This window comes from Orcinus orca, chromosome 19 (assembly GCF_937001465.1).
Source record: "Orcinus orca chromosome 19, mOrcOrc1.1, whole genome shotgun sequence".
NCBI lineage: Eukaryota > Metazoa > Chordata > Mammalia > Artiodactyla > Delphinidae > Orcinus > Orcinus orca.
In genome coordinates this window covers 19272231-19291111 of record NC_064577.1, presented here as the reverse complement: position 1 = coordinate 19291111, position 18881 = coordinate 19272231, and the positions used below count along the sequence as shown (strand labels likewise).

General features: G+C 58.0%; 1 protein-coding gene and 1 pseudogene across 12 annotated transcripts in view; one reads left to right on the top strand and one right to left on the bottom strand.

Annotated features, from left to right (window-relative positions):
* Positions 1-18881, top strand: part of EPN2 (epsin 2) — a 77599-nt gene that overhangs the window by 28986 nt on the left and 29732 nt on the right. For 11 of the 12 annotated variants that reach the window (XM_049701988.1, XM_049701986.1, XM_049701987.1 and 8 more), the window contains exon 2: positions 12219-12982. In XM_049701988.1, coding sequence (XP_049557945.1) covers positions 12388-12982 — 595 coding nt within the window. In that variant the 5' untranslated portion in view covers positions 12219-12387. Of the gene's footprint in view, positions 1-2646; positions 2853-12218; positions 12983-18881 lie in introns of those variants that run through there. The other variant, XM_049701978.1, reaches the window with a different exon arrangement.
* LOC101272841 (peroxiredoxin-1-like) lies at positions 6241-8893 on the bottom strand (annotated as a pseudogene).

The window sequence follows — 18881 nt, the reverse complement described above, 5'->3', positions numbered from 1 at the left end:
AGAGGCGGGGGAGGGCCGGAAGCCGGCCGCACGCGGGCGGGGGGCGGTCAGGGAAGGGGAGGTGGTGGTGCCGGGCTCAGTGTCCTGCCACGGGGGCCTGGGCCTCCACGCAGCAGGCCTGGGCGGGCCGTGCGCTCCCACACAAGGGTGTCTGAGCTGTTGGTCGGCGTAACTAGGACGCGTGCAGCTCTCCCAGCCTGAGGCTGGCTTCTTGCCACATCCTCTGGACTCCCTGCGTCCCTGTCAGTTAGCACCGCTCCCTGAGACCCTCAGCTCTCGCCTCCCCTGCACTGGATGGTTCTCCTGTGTCTCTGCCCCGCTCCTGGCCCTTCTTGGACTTCACTGATGGCCACTCACCTCCTCTGACTTGCGCCCTCATCCCTGCTCTCCTGGGCTCCTCCAGCGCCCCGCCCAGCCCTCAGCACTAGCTGCTCCTTGGCCGTCTCCATCCTCCGTGCCTGTCCTGCCAGCACCTCCAGCTACGTTCCTCTGAAATGAAACTGCTTGCTCTGCCTCTTACGTTCTCCTGAAACCGGCTCACCCTCTGCACCTTGACATCCTGTTAAAGGTGCCTCTGTGTCCCTGCCATTCCCGCCGGCCTCTGCTGTGGGCGTCCTGTGCTGCTGCCCCCGCCCCGCCGACCGCCTGCTGCGGCTCCATCAGTACTGCAGAAGCCCCGCCTCCGCGGCGCCACCTCTCTGCCCCCGGACACGCAAACCCACTCCAGTAGCTTTGACTGCAGCAGTGTATCTTAAAATAATTTTAAGTGGTAGCAGTTGAACATTACTCATCTTAATAGTTTTTTATCTATAAAATGCCATGGTGCCTTTGGCGGTTCCTCAGAAAGTTAAACAGAGAGCTACCACGTGACCCAGCAGCCCTGCTCCTTGGTATCTGCCCGGGAGAACTGAACACACGCGTCCACACAAAAACTTGTACGCAAAGTTCACAGCAGCGTTATGCATAACGGCCAAGAAATGGAAACAACCCAGGTGTCCTCCAGCTGACAAGTGGGTAAATAAAATGTGGTCTATCCATACGATGGAAAATTACTCCTCCATAAAAAAGGATGAAGTACTGATGGATAGTGCAGTGTAAATGAACCTTGAAAATATGCGAAGTGATGGGGCTGCCCTGGTGGCGCAGTGGTTGGGAGTCCGCCTGCTGATGCAGGGGACGCGGGTTTGTGCCCCGGTCCGGGAAGATCCCACATGCCGCGGAGCGGCTGGGCCTATGAGCCATGGCCGCTGAGCCTGCGCGTCGGGAGCCTGTGCTCCGCAACGGGAGAGGCCACAATAGTGAGAGGCCCGCATATCGGGGGGAAAAAAAAAAAAAAAAGGTGAAAGGGCCACATACTGTGTGATTTCATGTATGTGAAGTGTCCAGAATAGGTGAGTCCACAGAGACAGAAAGCAGGCTGCTGGTCGCCTGCCGGGGGCCGGGTGGAAGGAGGAGTGGGTGGTGACTGCTGACATGCAGGGTCTCCTTGGAGGGATGAGAACGCCCACCACGGCCGCAGTTATCCAACACTGTGAGGGTGCTAAATTGAGTGTGAATTGTACACTTTAAAATGGTGAATTTTATATCTATAAAAACAAATAGAAATATAAAAACAAAACAGTAGAAAAACAACCCCTCCCCCAAATGCCGTAACAGTGATACCTGATTTCGTGTACGTTATTACTTAATGCAGGTATTTGAGTTTAAAAGTAAATTGATTTAGGGACTTCCCTGGCAGTCCAGTGGTTAGGACCCAGCACTTTCACTGCCGAGGGCCTGGGTTCGATCCCTGGTCCGGGAGCTAAGATCCCACAAGCTGTAAGGCATGACCAAAAAAAAGGAAATTGATTTGAAGAAAACTATTAAGCAAACAATGGTGCAGCTTGGAGAGAATTCCTAAGCAAGCACCTGGCACACTGGAGATGCCCTGTGAGTGTTAACCATTATTACTGTTACTTGGAGGGTTTGGCAGAAATCTGGAAGGTGAGTGACCGAGGTCGGCAGGTCCGGATCCCTTAGCGCGCCGAGCGAGGCCCGCAGACGTCCCCACGCCTCATCACCGCCTCCCTCGTGCCCTGCGGTCCCCCCATCCTCCCGCGCCTCTGCCTTGGTTGCGTGGGTGTCCCAACCCAGACGAGGAGCCGCGTCGTGTGTGTGTTTCCCTGTGAGCACCATTCTTTAAGCACCGAGTGTGTGAAAAGTGCTTGTTGAATCTAGTATCAGCTAAACTGTTCATCTCTCTTTGTGCTGTGATGATGAAATGATGTTATAAGAGCAAAAGCATTTTCAAAACACAGTTCAGAGGACACTCGTACACCCTGTGGAGTAGTTCTGATCCCAGGAACGTGGTCTAGAACACTGGGTGCACGAGTCCCAGGGGACACATGCGCACACCAGCACTGTTCACGATGGCGAAAAGGTGAGCTCAGTCTAGGTGTCCACGGACAGGAGCGTGAGTGGGGAGACTGTTACACGTGAGCACAGGCAGCTACCATACAGCAGGGACGCGGATGAGCCGCCCCAGACCCGCAGCCACACGTGTGGACGAGTCTCAGACACGTAGTGTCGACGCCGGAGCAGGTTGTGGCAGTGGTACATGTGTGGTAAGATCATTTTCTTTTTTAAAAGCAAGGGACGGAGGAACTCAGAACCCGAGCTGTTTGCTGGGGTGGGGGAGGGGGAAGGGGCCTGGGTGACAGGAGTGCCTTGTCTGGGCCCCACATGTGGTTGGTGCTTCTGCTTTTGTATATGCCCAACAGCATGTCACAAACACTTAAGAGGACAGAGGAGCGGCAGGAAGAGCTTCGGGCGGGTGCGCCTCTTCTGGGCCGACCGTGACATTTGAGAGCCCGGTAAGTGTTGCAGAGTAACACCCTGGGCAGGTCTCCAGCAGAGGGGAAGGAGGGAAGTTGCACTTTTATTCTGAACCAAAAGAGGAAGCTTACCTTTCATCACCGAGACCCGGTTTTTCCTGGTGGTGTTTCAAATGGCGGCTGTTTTAAAGGAATAATCCGCGTTCTCGGGTTGTTACAGCCCGTGTGGCTGATTTAGCAGAAGACACGGTTGTAGCCAAAGAGGTACCATTTCTTAAGGGTGTGAGTTCTGAAGGGCTAATTTTTTTTTAATAAATTTATTTATTTTTGGCTGTGTTGGGTCTTCGTTGCTGCGCGTGGGGTTTCTCTAGTTGCATTGAGCGGGGGCTACTCTTTGTTGAGGTGTGCAGGCTTCTCATTGCAGAGCACAGGCTCTAGGCGTGCGGGCTTCAGTAGTTGTGGCACACGGGCTTCAGTAGTTGTGGCACGCAGGCTCAGTAGTTGTGGCGCATGGGCTTAGCTGCTCCGCGGCATGTGGGATCTTCCCACACTAGGACTCGAACCCATGACTCCTGCATTGGCAGGTGGATTCCTAACCACTGTGCCACCAGGGAAGTCCTCCAGAAGGGCTAATTTTTAAATCGTTTTGGAGTCTCTGGTACCTGAGGCTCCTACCCTGCCGGATTTTGTCGTGTTGCCGTCTGTGGGACCTGACATGTCCCAGGGTGAAGCTTTCTTGGAGAGCGTTAAAGGCCCCCTTCTTTGTAGGCTGCACTGGAAGAAGCTGGGAACACCAGGGTCCGATCCCAGGACAGCACCACACCGCTCAGAACTAGCGTCCGCACGCAGGCGGGGGCTGGGCCCCTTCCAGTTCCAGCATCTTTGCTCCTGCCCTCTTCGTTCGGTGAGCTGGACAGGATGTCCTGTGGCCAGCTGAACAGGGGGTAGGAAAACAGTTGCTTCTCTGCCATCTTTTGGCCTTTTCAGCACCTAGACAGGAGGGGCCCTTCTAGACCTCCGGATTCAGTGAGTAAAAATTCATTGTTCTCATGACTTTGAGCATTGGATTTGTCTGAAGCTAAACAGAATAAGAATAGAGATTAAGAGGGTGGGACCAGAAGCCAGAGGTCTGGGATCAGATCCTGGTCCTACCAGTTGCTGGCCTGTAGCTTAGGCCAGTTACTTAACCTCTCTGTGCCTCCACTTCCTCACCCATGAAATGAGGGTAAGAAGAATAATTACTCCCTGTAGAATTCTTACAAGGTTCAGGGAGTAGGTACGCCTGGCATACAGCCAGGGCTCAGTCAGGATTCTCCAGTTTGTTTAGAGAGCCTCTTCTATTTTCGGTTTCTATTCTAAGCCTGTTCTCTTACGATGACTGCTAGTATCAGAGAGTTAGCACATCTGAGACCTTGCTTGGAAATGCCAGCCACACAGGAGAGGAGCTGGAGCCGGTGCCCGTGTTTAAAGGTTGTGCGTGTGGTCAGGCACCTCCTGCCCAGCGCGTTCTCCCTGGGCCCTGTTGCTTCTGTAGGCTTGTTCCCCCGCCGTGGACGCTGTCTCCTGGCTGTCCTCGGGGGGCTGCTGAGAAGCACCCTCAGAGACACACTCAGCTTGGCACAGCCGGGAGCAAGCAGGTGTCTGGACCCCTGTCACGCAGCGCTGAGTAGCGGCCGTCCTCACTGCGTCCCCTGGCCTCCGGTCACCGCTGAAAAGGCAGGCTGTAGGTCCCTGTGGCCAGACAGGAGACGTCCGTCCTCGCCTCACACGCTGCCCAGGCTGCTGCTCCTGAGCCCAGGCTGGCGGGGCTTCGGGGCCTCCATCCCCTTGGGGTGTGCTCGCTGCACACTTGTCTGTCCCTGTCCTCGGGTCTGGCGTCGTGAACTTTTAACCATGTAGTTTGGTTTTGCGTGTTTGGTGAGCAGAGCAGCTGTTCTGCCCCAAGTGACAGAGATCCCGAGGGAGACTGAGTGGGAGACTGAACCCCGGTGTCTGCGTAGGGGGGGCGGGGGTGCTGTTTTCCTTTCTTTCCCTCTGTGTTCATTCACTCAGCGCACGTCAGAGCGCTCCCGGGGTCGGGCTCTGTCCTCGGCGCCAAGGACACAGCGGTGAAGAGGGGCAGGGCCCGGCGCTTGCGGGGGGAGCAGATAAACGGGGCATAAGCAGGAAGCTGTCCAACAGAGAGGGGGGCTCCGCCGCACGTGGAAGGTGGTGACTTGAGAGAGTGACGCGTGGTCCCGAGGAGGCGAGGTCTAAGCTGACAAGAAAGAGCCGGTGTAGCGGCAGTGCCGGGAGGCGGCAGGTGGAGGCAGGTCGTTCCAGCGACCAGCGACATGACGGGGGAGAGGGCGCAGCACGTGGGTGGCACGTGAAGAGCTCACCTTCCCAGTGCGCCCGTCTTCTGGTCTCTGGGGCTCTGGTTCACCCCCCGCACGGCCTGGGCTGGGCCTGTGAGGACCTGTGGACATCAGCTGTCACTCCCCGAAGCCGTGGGAGCCCCGTCCCTGCACGGCCGCGTGGGGAGAGTCGGACGTGACCTCCCGGCCCTGCTGGTTTAAGGGCCGAGGTGAGCAACTGCCCCTTCTTCTCACGGCCTTGGTTTGCACTTACACAGCGTGCAGGCACCTGTTCCTTACCCGCGCGGGCTTCCTCTGGGCGAGCATCTTGAGCTCCTTTTGAGAACAGTGTCAGGTCGCTGCTGAGCCTGAAACCAGGATTCTGGCTGCGGGGTCCACAGCCCCCCCTTTGGCTTCCGCTCTCCCGCGGGCTCCTCAGGACATGGCGACAGCCCAGCACTTAGCGCTGCCACAGAGACCGGCCAGGTCTAAATTAAGCATGAAATCATGGGAATTCTAAATTTTCCCTTGTAGCTCTTCTTTTTTCCCAAATGGCTCAAGCTGGAAGATTCTACTGATCGGCCTGTAATCCTTCGCTGGGCCTGCCCCGTGGGGTGGGTCTGAAGCCGTCGGTTGCCCCCCCAGTCTCTGGGTGGCATTGCCACCTACCATTAGTGGGTATTTCTGGTAGCAGAGTCACAGCATGTTAGAATGGAGACTCTGGCCCGGGGGTCACACGTGCGCAAGCTGCCTTCCTTGGAGGGGGCCGTGTTGTGAGGGCTGCCCTTCATACTCCACGGTCCCCAGGAAGCCGCACAGGCCAAAGAAACATGCACCGCTAGGCTTCTTGCCGGAACTCTAGCCTCTCTGTGGCTGACCTGGGGCAGGGGCCGCCCGTGACACCACGGAGATGGCAGGGAATTGAGCCACTTGTCAGAAAGAGGGCCTGGGGACGGGAGGGTGGGCAGCTCGGCTGGTCTGGTCTGCCCCGTCACTTTAGGGGCGGGAGGCTGGGCCTGGCCTGATCCCTGCTTTCCCGGCTCCTGGTTCTGTGTGCTCTACCGCTCCACGCTGTTCGCTTTCTGGCTGGATTTTTTTTTTTTTTTTCTCCTCAGCTCAAGTTTAATAAAACTACAAAAGACCAAAAGTGATACCCTACTACTATACACATCAGTTTGCCTGCCCCATAATACTGCTCGGGCCATTCCCTCCAGAGGAAGAAAGGCTGGCCTCCCCAACCCCTGCCGGAAAGGCCTGTCCTGTCCCACACCACATCAGGGCTGAGTGGAAGGTCTTGTGTTTTAAGCATGACAGTAGTACAAAAGAGGTTTTGTTCTCATGGCCACCTACTGCAGCCTGGCCCTAAAATGGCCCAGCGCTCACTTCTGCTTAGAGAAATATTCTTTGCTCTTTAGGACATCAGGCTCGATGGTATCGCTGCCAGGCTTCCAGCCAGCTGGGCACACTTCCCCATGTTTGTCAGTAAACTGGAAGGCCTGAACTAGTCTCAGTGTCTCCTCCACAGAACGGCCAACAGGAAGGTCATTCATGGGGATCTGCCGAAGGATACCTTTATCATCAATAATAAAAAGGCCCCTGAATGAGATGCCTCCATCGGCCTTTAAGACCCCATGGTCCTGAGCAGTGGTGCGCTTGGGGTCTGACACCAAGGGAGTGTTCATGGGTCCCAGTCCTCCTTGTTTCTTGGGTGTGATGATCCATGCCAGGTGACAGAAGTGAGAATCCACAGAAGCACCAATCACTTGGCAGTTGAGTTTCTCAAGTTCCTCTGGCCGTCACTGAAAGCAGTGATCTCCGTGGGGCACACACAGGTGAGGTCAAGAGGGCAAAAGCAGAACACAACATATTTTCCTTTGTAGTCAGATGGGCTGAGATCTTCGAACTGGGGGGCACGGTGCCCGATTTTGGCATTTCCTGAAGACTTATTGCTATCAGCAGGTCTCACGGACAAGCCACAGAGGACAGTCAGGAAGGAGACACGCTGGCCGGAGTTTTTAAGAATGTTGTCTGTGGTTGGTCATTTGCAAAGCTACTCTGAGGAGTGGCAGAGGTGGGACTCTGTCCTCTGTGGCACGTTTGTGCATCCACGTGGTCCAGCCTTCAGGGTGTTTGATCCTCGACCCTGTGAGGGCGGTGCAGCTTGTCACATCCCCATTTCTAAGTGACTGCGTTGTCGGACGGCCAGAACCATGTCTCCCAACCCCGGTCCTTGCTTCACATCATCCTTTAAAATGACCACGTTTCAACACCTGTGTAATCTGCGCCCAGGGCTGCTCTTCCCAGAGACTGAATGATTGGCCACGCTGATAAAGAAAAACGAAATTCCTGGTGTGTGCTCAGTGCTGATTTCTACTTTTAGAAAAACTGAGAACAGGTGAAGTCCACAGGAGGGTGTCTGACATTGAATTTTCCTCTGCTTGTTCCGCGACTGTCGTGTCCTGGGAGAAGCCCCAGGGGCTCTTTAGGGGGGTAGTTAGAGGGGGCAGGGGTCATCCAGCATGGGGGCAGGGCCATCAGGCCCCACTACAGCCAGTTCACTGGCTCCCCGGGGCTCTTCCTGTGTGGGCGGTTTCACTACCTGCTTTATCATCTGGAAGTTAAGTGTCATGTTCGTTTTTGCAATTCTTTCAGTACATGAATGCAAAGTTTTCTTTAAGCCCGCTTTTGGGATAGAGATACAAAATTTGATTTCTCTACCCAGCGACGTTTCCTTTTCTGGCTGGCCCTCTGCTCCCCCCACCCCAGCCCCGTGGGTGTGAAGGCTGTCACCTGCCTTGAGGAAGTCGCAGGAGGCTGCCAGATGCAGATGGTGCGAGCTGCCGTCTGGGGTACATTCATTCAGCGGGATCTACTGCTCGTGACTGGCCTGGCCTGTGACTGTTAGGTTTGGGGAGGCGAGAGGCGTTTGCTGCCTTTCCCTCATAGCTGGTCCTGGTCCCTGATAATGATCCCTGATCCCTGAAAAGCCCCCGAAATCTCCGTGGGGGGTTGGTGGAAACCCCGACAGACTGCATCTTCTCCGCGCCTGGCCAGCCACGCCCCATCACAGAAGCACGATAGCCGAGGCACACGTGGGCTTTGAGCAGGGACCCACCTGGGCTGCGGGACCACGGAGAGCTTCTCCCTCCCACGGTTGGTCCGGGACTCCAGATTTGGAAGGAATTTCCCCACCCAGCTCTGCAGGCCCTCGGAGCATGTTTTTGTGGAATTCTTCCTGCCTCCAGGGGCATCACTCTAGCCTCGGAATTTTTTGTTTGTTTTTTTTAGTTTTGTTCTATTTGCTGTTTTATTCAGTCTATTTCTAGTCTCCACTGTCAGTCGAATTCTGGTCGTGTTTTCAGATATGCCAGAATTTTTCTGCCCTAGCCTGTCCTCGGCAAATGTGATCCAGTGGTTACTTTACGGTCACCATTATAAGCTGCTTTCGGAAAAGAGTGATGATCCCAGAGTTTGGCTGGGGTGCCTGCGTGTCGAGGACTAAGGGATGCAGCTCCTCGGTCGGCCTGGGCTGTGGGTCAGCCGTGCCTGGGGGCCTGGTTGGAGTCCCCGCACCTGTCCTGGAGGCTCCGAGTGTGCTCTTTGGCTGTTGCCCAGGACGGAGCGCACAGGCTGCCGGTTACACGTGGCCGCGAGGACTCCTGCAGCTGTGAAGTGCAGGGTACGGGGCTTCGGGCCCAGGTGGGCCCGCAGGTTCAGGCAGTGTCCTGTCCTGTCCGGCTCCATCCTTGGCTCCTGCCTGCTGCTCTGCAGGCTCAGCAAGCTGGGAGCGGAAGGCAAATCGAGGAGGAAGGTTTGGAGAGTGGGGCCTGCAAGCTGTTCAGAAAAGAGCGAGAAGAGAACAGAGCTCAGGGCTGGGTGTGCACTTGGGGAGTGTCGGGGCTTTAAGGGCAGCCCCGGCGGGTGTCTGCTGGCAGGAAGATGTCTGGGCGTTTACAGGCAATCCTGGGGTGGAGGGGGGAGGTTTCAAAATGGGAAAACGAGGTCTGAGGTCTGCGGGGCGAGTGGGATGGACCCACAGTGCCCGCATCCTCCGTTGAGGGCCCAGGAGGCCCCTCACAGCGTCAGAGACTCACCTGCAGTCTCAGGTGAGGCAGGCGCGGAGCAGGTGGGCCCTGAGGATGGTTCCTCGGAGGCGCCTTTGGGGCCCCTTCCCCTTCAGGAATTGCTTACCCCCATCTCGCCCTTTCTGTAGCTTTAGGAAAACAGCACGCAGCTGTTCACAGTACATTCCTATGCTTTCTCTGACTGTAACAAGTATTTCATTAGCTTTTCCCCTCTCAAAGCCGAAGTATTTCAGAGAGACTGCTAACAGGTGTCCTTGCAAGCTGGGCCGTAGCCCCTCTTTCTCAGCTGTCCGGGTTCCTTTCCCAGCCTGGGTCCGGGAGGGCAGAGGCACCCAGCCCTCGCTCGCGGGAACGGCTGCCTTTTCTCTGCCACCAAGGGCCTGGGAGGCTCAGGGGGTGCCCTGGCTGGGCCTCGCAGCCTACCCTGGGAGGGCACCAGACTAGAGGATGGGCAGCAGAGCCTGACACAGTATCTCTCCCCCAGGACGTGGTTTCTTTTCATTACATCTTTAACCATTTGAGGCCTGTTTACCAGGACCGTTGCTCTCGTGCCTCCTCGGAGTGCCTCCTGACCTGGAGGAAGGTGGCCGGGGTCTCTCCAGCCCACCTGCTTCTCCGAGGAGCAGGGCGCTCGTGCCTGCCGAGCCCCCCGTGGGTGATAGATAAAGTGCCAGGTGGGCCCGGGCCCTGGGGACTTCGGGTGACTGGTGTGACGTTGGCAAGCGTTTGCTCTGGGACGTCAGAGCCCTTCCCCTTGGAGGCCCGTCTTCTCGCCGGCGTGGACGGCCAGCCTGGTCACATCACGCACGCAGGTCCCCATCAGAGCGCCTGGCCCTGGTCCTGGGACACACGGTAGAGGGCTTGTGAGAGCCGGTTGGTCAGTGAGGGGGCAGGCTGTGCCCACCCACGCGGAAGCCCGTACGCTCTGTGGCTTCAGAAGGAAGCAGGCTTCCTGGCCTGCTGAGGGACACGTGTGCGACTGTCACTAGGGTGGGCTTCTGTGCTCCCCCTGTCGGCTGGCTCCCTGTGCGGACTGGGCATTTCCCGCAGCTTCCCCTCCCGACACTTCTGTTCCCTCACTTCTGAGGCTGTGGATGGGGCCGGTGGGGGCCGTCCGTCGTCCCTCTGGCAGGAGCAGCCCAGCATAGGGGTCGCGGCGAAGCAGCGGATCCTCCCTGGGGGCCCAGGCTCCCCGTCTGCACCAGGGCTGGAACGATCCTTACCTGGAAGGCTTTTTGTGGAGAGCCGGGCCCGAGGCCACCCGCCTCCTTCCCAGGCCAGAGGCCCAGAGGCGGCTGGGGTGGGGTGGAGTGTGGGGCAGCTGCTGGCTTTGTCCCCGCCCGGCTGCACTGCTCTGTCCTTGGCGGCCCCTGTGGGCTCTGGGCCTGGCTCCTCCTTCTGGAGGAGAGGAATCACCCAGCAGTCACTCCCCTGCTGCCTCCTGGAAGTCTCCCCCTTTGAAGACCTCCCTGCAGGTCACTTGTGCAGAAAGTGCTCTCCGTGCCCGCCTTTGCGGCCCCCAGCAGCCGGCTGAGCTGTTCTGGATTTGCGTCCTCAGATGCCTTGTGCTCACCTCTGTCCCCTGCCAGACTGTGCCTTCCTGAGGGAAGGGACACTGTTTCTAATCTGTTTCACAAATCTATCAGCAGTGTTTATTACCCATGTCAGGCACAGTGCTGGGCGCTCACTGGCAACCAAGCCAGCTGGGATCCCCACACTCTGGACCAGAGCCCGTGGCCAGAGGTGTGGCCCTCACTCCAGCTCCGCAGATGTTTCTTCCCTGGAGAGGTGTGTTTGTGGCAAAGGGCTGGGTGTCCTGTGAATGTGTAGCCGTCAGTTTTCTCCTCTGTGAAGTGAGGAAATTGGGGTAGAACCAGATTATTTGTAAGGTTGTACTGCACAGCTCGGGCCAGATGCCCGAGGCTTTTGAAAGCCCGGTGGAGGGCCCGAGCCCTGCCCTAGAAGGGGAGTTGGGAGCCTTTATAAGAAGTCGGAAGAGGTGGTCACGGAGAATCCCCCGCAGTTAGAAGCGTGGTGCCAAGCCAGTGTAGACAGGCATTAGATTGTTCTAGCTGGCTTTTGCCTGGCGGTGGAAGAAAAATACAATCAAAATACAATCGGGGGCTTTCCTGAGAAGCCACCGCAATGAGAAGCCCGCGCGCTGCAACGAAGAGTAGCCCGCCCTCTCCACAACTAGAGAAAGCCCGCGCGTGGCAACGAAGAGTAGCCCGCCCTCTCCACAACTAGAGAAAGCCCGCGCGCTGCAGCGAAGAGTAGCTCGCCCTCTCCACAACTAGAGAAAGCCCGCGCGCGGCAACGAAGGCCCAACGCAGCCAAAAGTAAATCAAATCAATAAATAAATTTATAAGAAAAACACAATCGCAGCAGAGCCGATCCAGTGGAAGTGTTTTGAAAATAGAACAGTAGTTACGGTGTTACTGCTTTCCTTCCAGAGGCTTAAACTTGAGTTTAAACTTTATTCCTTTTTTTTTTTTAAAGTTAACCATTTTTTAAATTTATTTATTTTTGCTGTGTTGGGTCTTCGTTGCATGTGGGCTTTCTCTAGTTGCGGCGAGCAGGGGCTACTCTTCATTGAGGCGCGCGGGCTTCAGTAGTTGTGGCACAAAGGCTCAGTAGTTGTGGCTCGCGGGCTCTAGAGCGCAGGCTCAGTGGTTGTGGTGCACGGGCTCAGTTGCTGCACAGCATGTGGATCTTCCCAGGCCAGGGCTCGAACCCATGTCCCCTGCATTGGCAGGCGGGTTCTTAACCACTGTGCCACCAGGGAGGTCCCAAACTTTATTCATTTTTAACTTGTAATATCGATCTCATCTTAGTTTTGAAGGGAAGATGGCATCTCTTTTGTCCTTGGGGGCTGGAGGACGTCCACTCACCGCCCTGGCTGACCAGTGCCTGCTGTTTGCAAAATGCTTGCCGTCCCGGGGGTGGGGGGCTCGTGCACAGTAACGTTTGTCTTCTTTCTCTAGGTCATGGCTTCCAGCTTGTCGGACCTGAGGCTCCAACAGAGGAAATGACCATCAGGGACCCTGCTCCAGACCCATTACGGAGACTGAACCTTCACAGGGTGCGAACCTGCCTGGGACAGGGAAGCTTCTCTCTTTGAAGGGCTTTACATTTGTCACAGAGAAAGTAAAGATGACGACTTCGTCTATCAGACGGCAGATGAAAAACATCGTGAACAATTACTCGGAAGCTGAAATAAAAGTCCGGGAAGCCACCTCCAACGACCCGTGGGGCCCGTCCAGCTCCCTGATGACGGAGATCGCGGACCTGACCTACAACGTGGTGGCCTTCTCGGAGATCATGAGCATGGTGTGGAAACGGCTCAACGACCACGGCAAGAACTGGCGGCACGTGTACAAGGCACTGACGCTGCTCGACTACCTCATCAAGACGGGCTCGGAGCGCGTGGCCCAGCAGTGCCGTGAGAACATCTTCGCCATCCAGACCCTGAAGGACTTCCAGTACGTCGACCGCGACGGCAAGGACCAGGGCGTCAACGTGCGCGAGAAGGCCAAGCAGCTGGTGGCCCTGCTGAAGGACGAGGAGCGGCTGAAGGCCGAGCGGGCCCAGGCGCTCAAGACCAAGGAACGCATGGCCCAGGTGGCCACCGGCATGGGCAGCAGCCAGCTCACCTTCGGCCGGGGCTCCAGCCAGCCCAACCTGTCCACCAGCTACTCAGAGCAGGAGTACGGCAAGGCCGGGGGGTCGCCGGCCTCCTACCACGGCTGTGAGTAGTGGCCGAGAGCTGGGCACCGGGGCTGAGCCAGAGCTCGCGGCCCCTCCGTTCTCGCTGCTGGCAGCCGACGGCAGTGCCCTCAGTCCGCCTGGAGTTGCGGCCCCAGAGGCGCTTTGGGCCGCTGGGCCGCTCTGGCTCGGGGGTCCTGAGAGCCTCTGCTGCTCTGAGCTCTGACTCTGTTTGCCTGGGCAGGGCTGACCTGGGGGTGGTGGTGGGGAGGCGGGCGTGGAGGCCGAGTCGCCTGCTTCCTCCTGGGGCAGGTCTGCAGCGAGGGGCCTGGCCTGCTCCTGCTGCCTAGCAACGGGGGTTGGCTGTCCTGGATCACCTGCTTGCTTTAACCTCAGTTCAGTGTCTTCCTAATGACTGGGCTGTGGGGCTCCCGACTGGCTCAGTGTCTGTTCTGCTTGAGCATCTTGGGGTGAGGTGGCGTGTGTCTGCCTCACTTGTAGAGGGAGAGGGCAGAAGCCTCTGCAGTAGCCGGCGTGGGCGAGGTCTTCCCTGCCTGTGATCGAGAGTCGTTCGGTCGCACGGCTGGGTCCGTGCTGGCAGGGGCTGCTCTGTTTTCTCGCTTTGCATGTCGATGACTCTGGGTCTTTGCCCAACGTTTGGAGGAGACCTCAAAAAATAGAAGTGGGGTTCAGGGCCTGACGGAAGCTGGTCCGGGAGCCACGTTGGCATCCTTGTCATTCGCCGACGTGGTCCCTGGAATGGCGCCTCTCTGCTTTCGCAGTGTGGTGGCGAGGCGGGGGTCCGGGCGGCCTGCGGGCTGGGGGATGCAGAAACTGTCTCTTCCTGCTGTGAAAACAAAAGTGCAGGTCACCACACCCTTTGTTTTTGGAATAAGTAACACTGTCAGCGTAAAACTTTTTTTTTTAAGGCAGTTGTTTGCAGTTTGACAAACCGCTGTGGACCTTGCTTAGTTCAGCAGGTTTCAGTAGCGTCTTGAGAAGTGTCAAATAGGAGATTTGCATAGTAAGGTCAGACTCCCTGCCTCTAAGAATTCTCAGTGATTGTCAAGCTCAGAGAGGTCAGCGTTTCTTGTCCCACTTCTGGTTCCTGTCGTTTTCCCACTTAGTTTGAACGGCTCTGCTTAGGCAAAGTCTGTGACCTTCGTGAAACCCCTTGAAAGAAATGGAACCTGCACCCCAGGGGCTCTAGGGGCTGCCCTTGCGCTAGGTTGCACCGTAAAAGGAAGATTGCCCTTAAGAAGCGAAGTTGTGTGTTACCCTCAGGGAACCCCTCTCCACCCGAGAAAGGCCCCCTGCAGGTGGGCTGAGTCCCGGGCCCCAGGCCTCCTCTTGGGGCAGTGGCCGCGTTTGGGCTGTATGGGCGCTGGGGGCTGCTCCTCTGGCCTGCCTTTTGCGGTCATTGTCGTCTAGGTGAGGCGGCAGCCCGTCCATCGGTCCGAGGGTGTTCCGGGGCAGGGAGGAGTGGGTGGGGCCTCAGGTCCGGTCCTACCGGCCTTGGCCTCCCCGGCCCATCCCGGCGCTGCTGTGGTCCTGGCTCATCCCCTGAGACCCTGAGCTCGAGCTGCATGTTCAGGGTCCATTCGCTGGGCCCGGCCTCTGCCGCTGCCTGTCCCTCTAACGGCCTGTCACTGTGTGTGTGTGTGTGTCTGTGACCCACAGCACTGGAGGCCTTGCTGTGTCCCCAGCACCGCACAGAGGCCCCGCAGGGTCGGAGCAAGGAGCCGCTGCTACTGAGCCAGCGCCCGCCCTTCCTGCCCTGCCCGCCGTCCCGGGGCTGCCCTCCCGCTGCGCTGGAGTCCTGGCCCAGCCCTGCCTCACTTGGGCCCGTGGCCTGGCTTGTGGCTGTGTGCGCTCAGGGCCTTGGGGTGGGGGGTGCTGTTCACCTAAGGCCTGGGGACCGCTGGGCTCTCCCTGCGTCCCGCTCCCTGAGGAATTGGAGGGGGTCATGCTGGCCGCAGACCCAGGCGTGGGAAAGACCGGACCGCCTAGCCGCAGTGCGTGGTTCCAGCCTCGCCCCGCCAGGCACTCCCGGGCCTCGGCGCCGGTGGCCGGGAGCCATCTCTGCAGTGCAGGGACACGTGCCGGGTGGAGGACAAAATGGGATGGTTTTTGCTTCTCGGCGAACTGCCGTCCTTCCTGAGATCCCCGTGACCGTGAGGAACAGAGTTCGCTCTGCTGCGATTCTAGGTCATGGTGTTTGAAGGTCCCTAACTCAATGGGTAACGAAAATGAGGCTTCTCTTTGGATTGATTAGTGGTGTATCCCGGACAGTCTACAGCTGGTGCAGGTTAAACTGAAAACAGTTCTCAGCGTTGCCCACAAGGAAATGCTCTCGGTCTGATCTGCCTTCAGTCCCCAGGGGCCCCGCCTCAGAGAAGAAAGTCTTCCCTTCTCTTCTGCTCTTACCGGAAGGGGCGCCAGCGAGGCGCCTCTGTGCCGCTTCCCGACGACCTGGAAACGGTTTCCGCTCATCGTGCCTCACACACATCGCCCCCCACCCCTGCCCCCAGGTGCCCGTGTGATCACCTTGTTGAGCTCTGGGATGTTTTCCTTCGCGCCTGTGCTCCCCTCACGGCCTGGACTGGGCTCCGCAGGGAGAACCGGCTTTGCACTGTTGGGAGACGGGCAGGCGTGTTTCAAAGGCTCCCCAGAAGGCTCGCTGATGCGCCTGCAGGTTCCCAGTGCCCCCAGGGCCTACCCGTTGAGTAACTGGGGGGGGATCTGTTTGTGTCCCCCTGGCCCCCAGCTCTCCTGGGACGCTTGCACGTGAAGCCCAGGCCCGGGCCGCCCCGCCTGGGCCCGTGGGTCCCCCCACTCGGCACCCGCGCACACGCACATCGGCAAGTTGCTCGGCCCGCAGCCCACACGGAGTTCTCTTTTCCTTCAGCTCTTGAGAAATTAAGGGTAAAATGGGTGAGCGACTTTGTTTTTAGGCAGTTTCTCAAACCCTGAATGAGTTTTAGGCAAACGCGTGCTACGTGGTGTCACCCTTTTGAGTGCTTTCCTCTCCGTATCTCACACCCTCCCCGTTGCGGGGCTGCCGGGGGCTGTCCCGTGACTCCTTGCTGAGCCCTCACCTGAGTGCCACGCATAAGGTGGGGGCTTGACGTGGGCACACGGAGCCTCTGCTTTGAACACACTGGCTTGGAATCCAGCACGGAGAGTCCCACTGACCTGGCTGTCGGAAACTGGTCTCGTGAAATGCGGGCTGTGATTCAGGGAGGGGCCCAGGTCGGACCCCAGGCCCCACGGGGGAGGCCTGCTGGGCGTGGTGCCGACTCCTGGCCTCAGCTGCTGCTCTGCCCACCGTGATCGTGTTTGAGGAGGGCTTCCTGTCCTGAGCTGTGCCCGTCGGATCCTCTCCGGGTCTCCCGCACACAGCTGTAGAGTTCTTTCCTTCCCCTGCAGCGCATGGCTGCAGTTCAGTGCCCGCTTTCAGATTGCTTTCCTTGCTCTTAGCCTCCCCCTGCTTACCCACCCCCCTCTTAGAAACGATGCCCTGATCCCGGCTCGCGGAGAGCGCCCTTCCGTCCCAGGGGTCCCTGTAGGGTCCAGCCCAGAGCCCTGGACGCACAGACAGCTCCCCCTGCCGGCTTAACCATGCTGCTGCCGGCCTTGGGGCACGCACCGTCCCTCATTCCCTCAGCAAAGGGCGTTTTGAGCTCCCACCGTGTGCCTCTGTCATGTGCCCCCATCCCACTAACGGGGAGAGGGACGGTGAATGGTCAGCGCTATACTGCACGCTGCACCATGAATGCTCTGGAAACCCCAAACCCAGCACAGCCCAGCGTGTGAGGAGTGGGGAGGGTGGTCCGAGTGCTGGGAAGGCCCAGAACAAGCCTGGACTGGAGGAGGGCTGGGCTGTGCAAGGTCTGGAAGGGCATCCTAGGCAGGTGGAGGGCGGAGGGCTGGAGCAGTGGCAAGGCTGGGCCTGAGGGATGGGGAGCGGCCACACGTTGGTAGATGGGTGGAGGGCCTCCGGGTCATCGAAAGCCCTTTGCCTTTTACTGAGTTAGCTGGGAGCAGGGGAGGGTTTGGAACCGAGGAGGGATTGGACCCTGCTGAAGGGTGAGAAGGTTCACGATGACCCTCTGGCTGTGTGGGGGGCCAGGCGGGCCCAGGGAGGCTGGTGGGAGACCCCTGCCTTTCTCCAGGTGGGAGAGGACGGGGCTGGACCTGATGGGGCTGAGGATGCCCGGGCACACTTTAAAGGAACGGGGTGGGTGCGCCCAGGGCTGAGAGGTGGTGGCTGCCAGCCAGTGGTCCCCGGTATTGGGAAGGCAGGGCCAGCCAGCTGGCGGGGAGTGTGCCCAGACCTCCGGGGCCTTCCACCCGGCTTTGGGCCCCATGTCGGCTGATTGCTCCCAAAGGGGTTGGGCGAGGAATTTGGCGGGAGATGGGACTCACTCGGGAGCCCGTCTCGCCGGAGCCGGTGTGTTCTGCACGTCGCGGGAGCCTGGATCTTCGGTGCCAGCGTGTGTCCGGCAGAGGCCGGCGCTGGCTGTCACGTCTTCAGGTGGGAAATCGAATCAAGAGGGGGCTGCTTGGTAGCGCCAGCAGACCCTCGGAGGTGGCAGTTGTAGTGACACGTCTGTCCAGGTGGCTGATGTCAAAGGTGTTCGTTCTTGCCTCTTGGGCTTGGGCCCCCAGCAGGGTCTGAATGTGCCGTGGAGAGGCCTCCGCATGTCTGGGCTGCTCGGGGCTGCAGTGCCTGCAACAGCCGGAGGCTGACGGTCCCCGTTCACTTCCTATAGGAGGCGGCGGGGCGGGGGTCATTGGCAAGGACACTGAGATGGACTCGCCCCCCCAGATCCACTCAGTCGTAGCAGTGAGGTCAGGATCTGAACCCAGAGCCCTGGCAATTTTACGGTTGTGTGGTCCACCTCGTGTAACGCTGGTTACCCCACGGGGCCCTCTGATTGTCAGAGGGTGAGGTTGAAACAGCTGTCAGAGCTGCTGATGGGGGTCGGTTGTCAGTTAGGCTATTGATGTTGCCGTGTGCCAGGGAAGATGGAAGTTGTGGCTGCAATAGTCCCTTTGTCTTTAAAGCATCCTTCGTAAAAGTGTAGGTACACAAAGTGCCGTTTCATAGACTGTCAGTAGTGGATGTGGAAAAAGCAAAGCGGGGGTTGAGTCAGGCTCAGTAAGAGTTACACAGCAGGGCCATGTCTGATTCATGGCTGCGTGGCGGCCAGATTGCAATGGCCAGCTTGAAGGAAGGGGGCATTTAAAATTATAGTATAAATAAAAATAAGAGGGAAGGTCTAAGGTTAATTTTTCTTTGTGTTGGAAAGTAGATCCCATAATTTATGGATAATCTCTGTATATCGCGAATTCTGTGTTTGTCTTCAGAGTATGTTTCTCTCTTATCTTTTGTCTCCTCGCACTGACAGAGCAGGAGCCTGTGCTCAGGGCCGAGTGCCTGACCCACGAGGTGCTCAGTAAGCAGTGAACGAACGAATGCTAAATCGACCTGAATTCTCTTTCTTGGTGGTGTTTTGATGTGACGTGCTCATCTCCATTGGTGTCTGCCTCTGTTAGCCTTTTGCAAATACACTTTGTGGGCTTTTCCAGAAATGTGGAAATGTTGTACCGTATCTTGAGACTTTGAGTTTAGAACAGTGTGATTCCTAGCTGTTAGATTTTGTTTGGTGATAAAATGCGGTTCCCGATTTTGCCAACTGCCCTTTCTCTGTTCCCTAAGCCACTGGCTCCAGCTGACTGCCCGGGAGCTTTAAATCTCCCGAGGTGTCCCAGAGCCCCGGCATACATCTGACAGGTCGGAGCCTCGGGCGGGCGCGGGCAGCATGGCGCTGAAGCTCCCAGGAGGCTCCGGGCCTGGGCAGTGCGGGCCCTTCCTCCCGTCGCTTCCGCTGACCACCGGCGGCCACGCTGTTTCAGAGAGTCACGGTCAGCAGGCG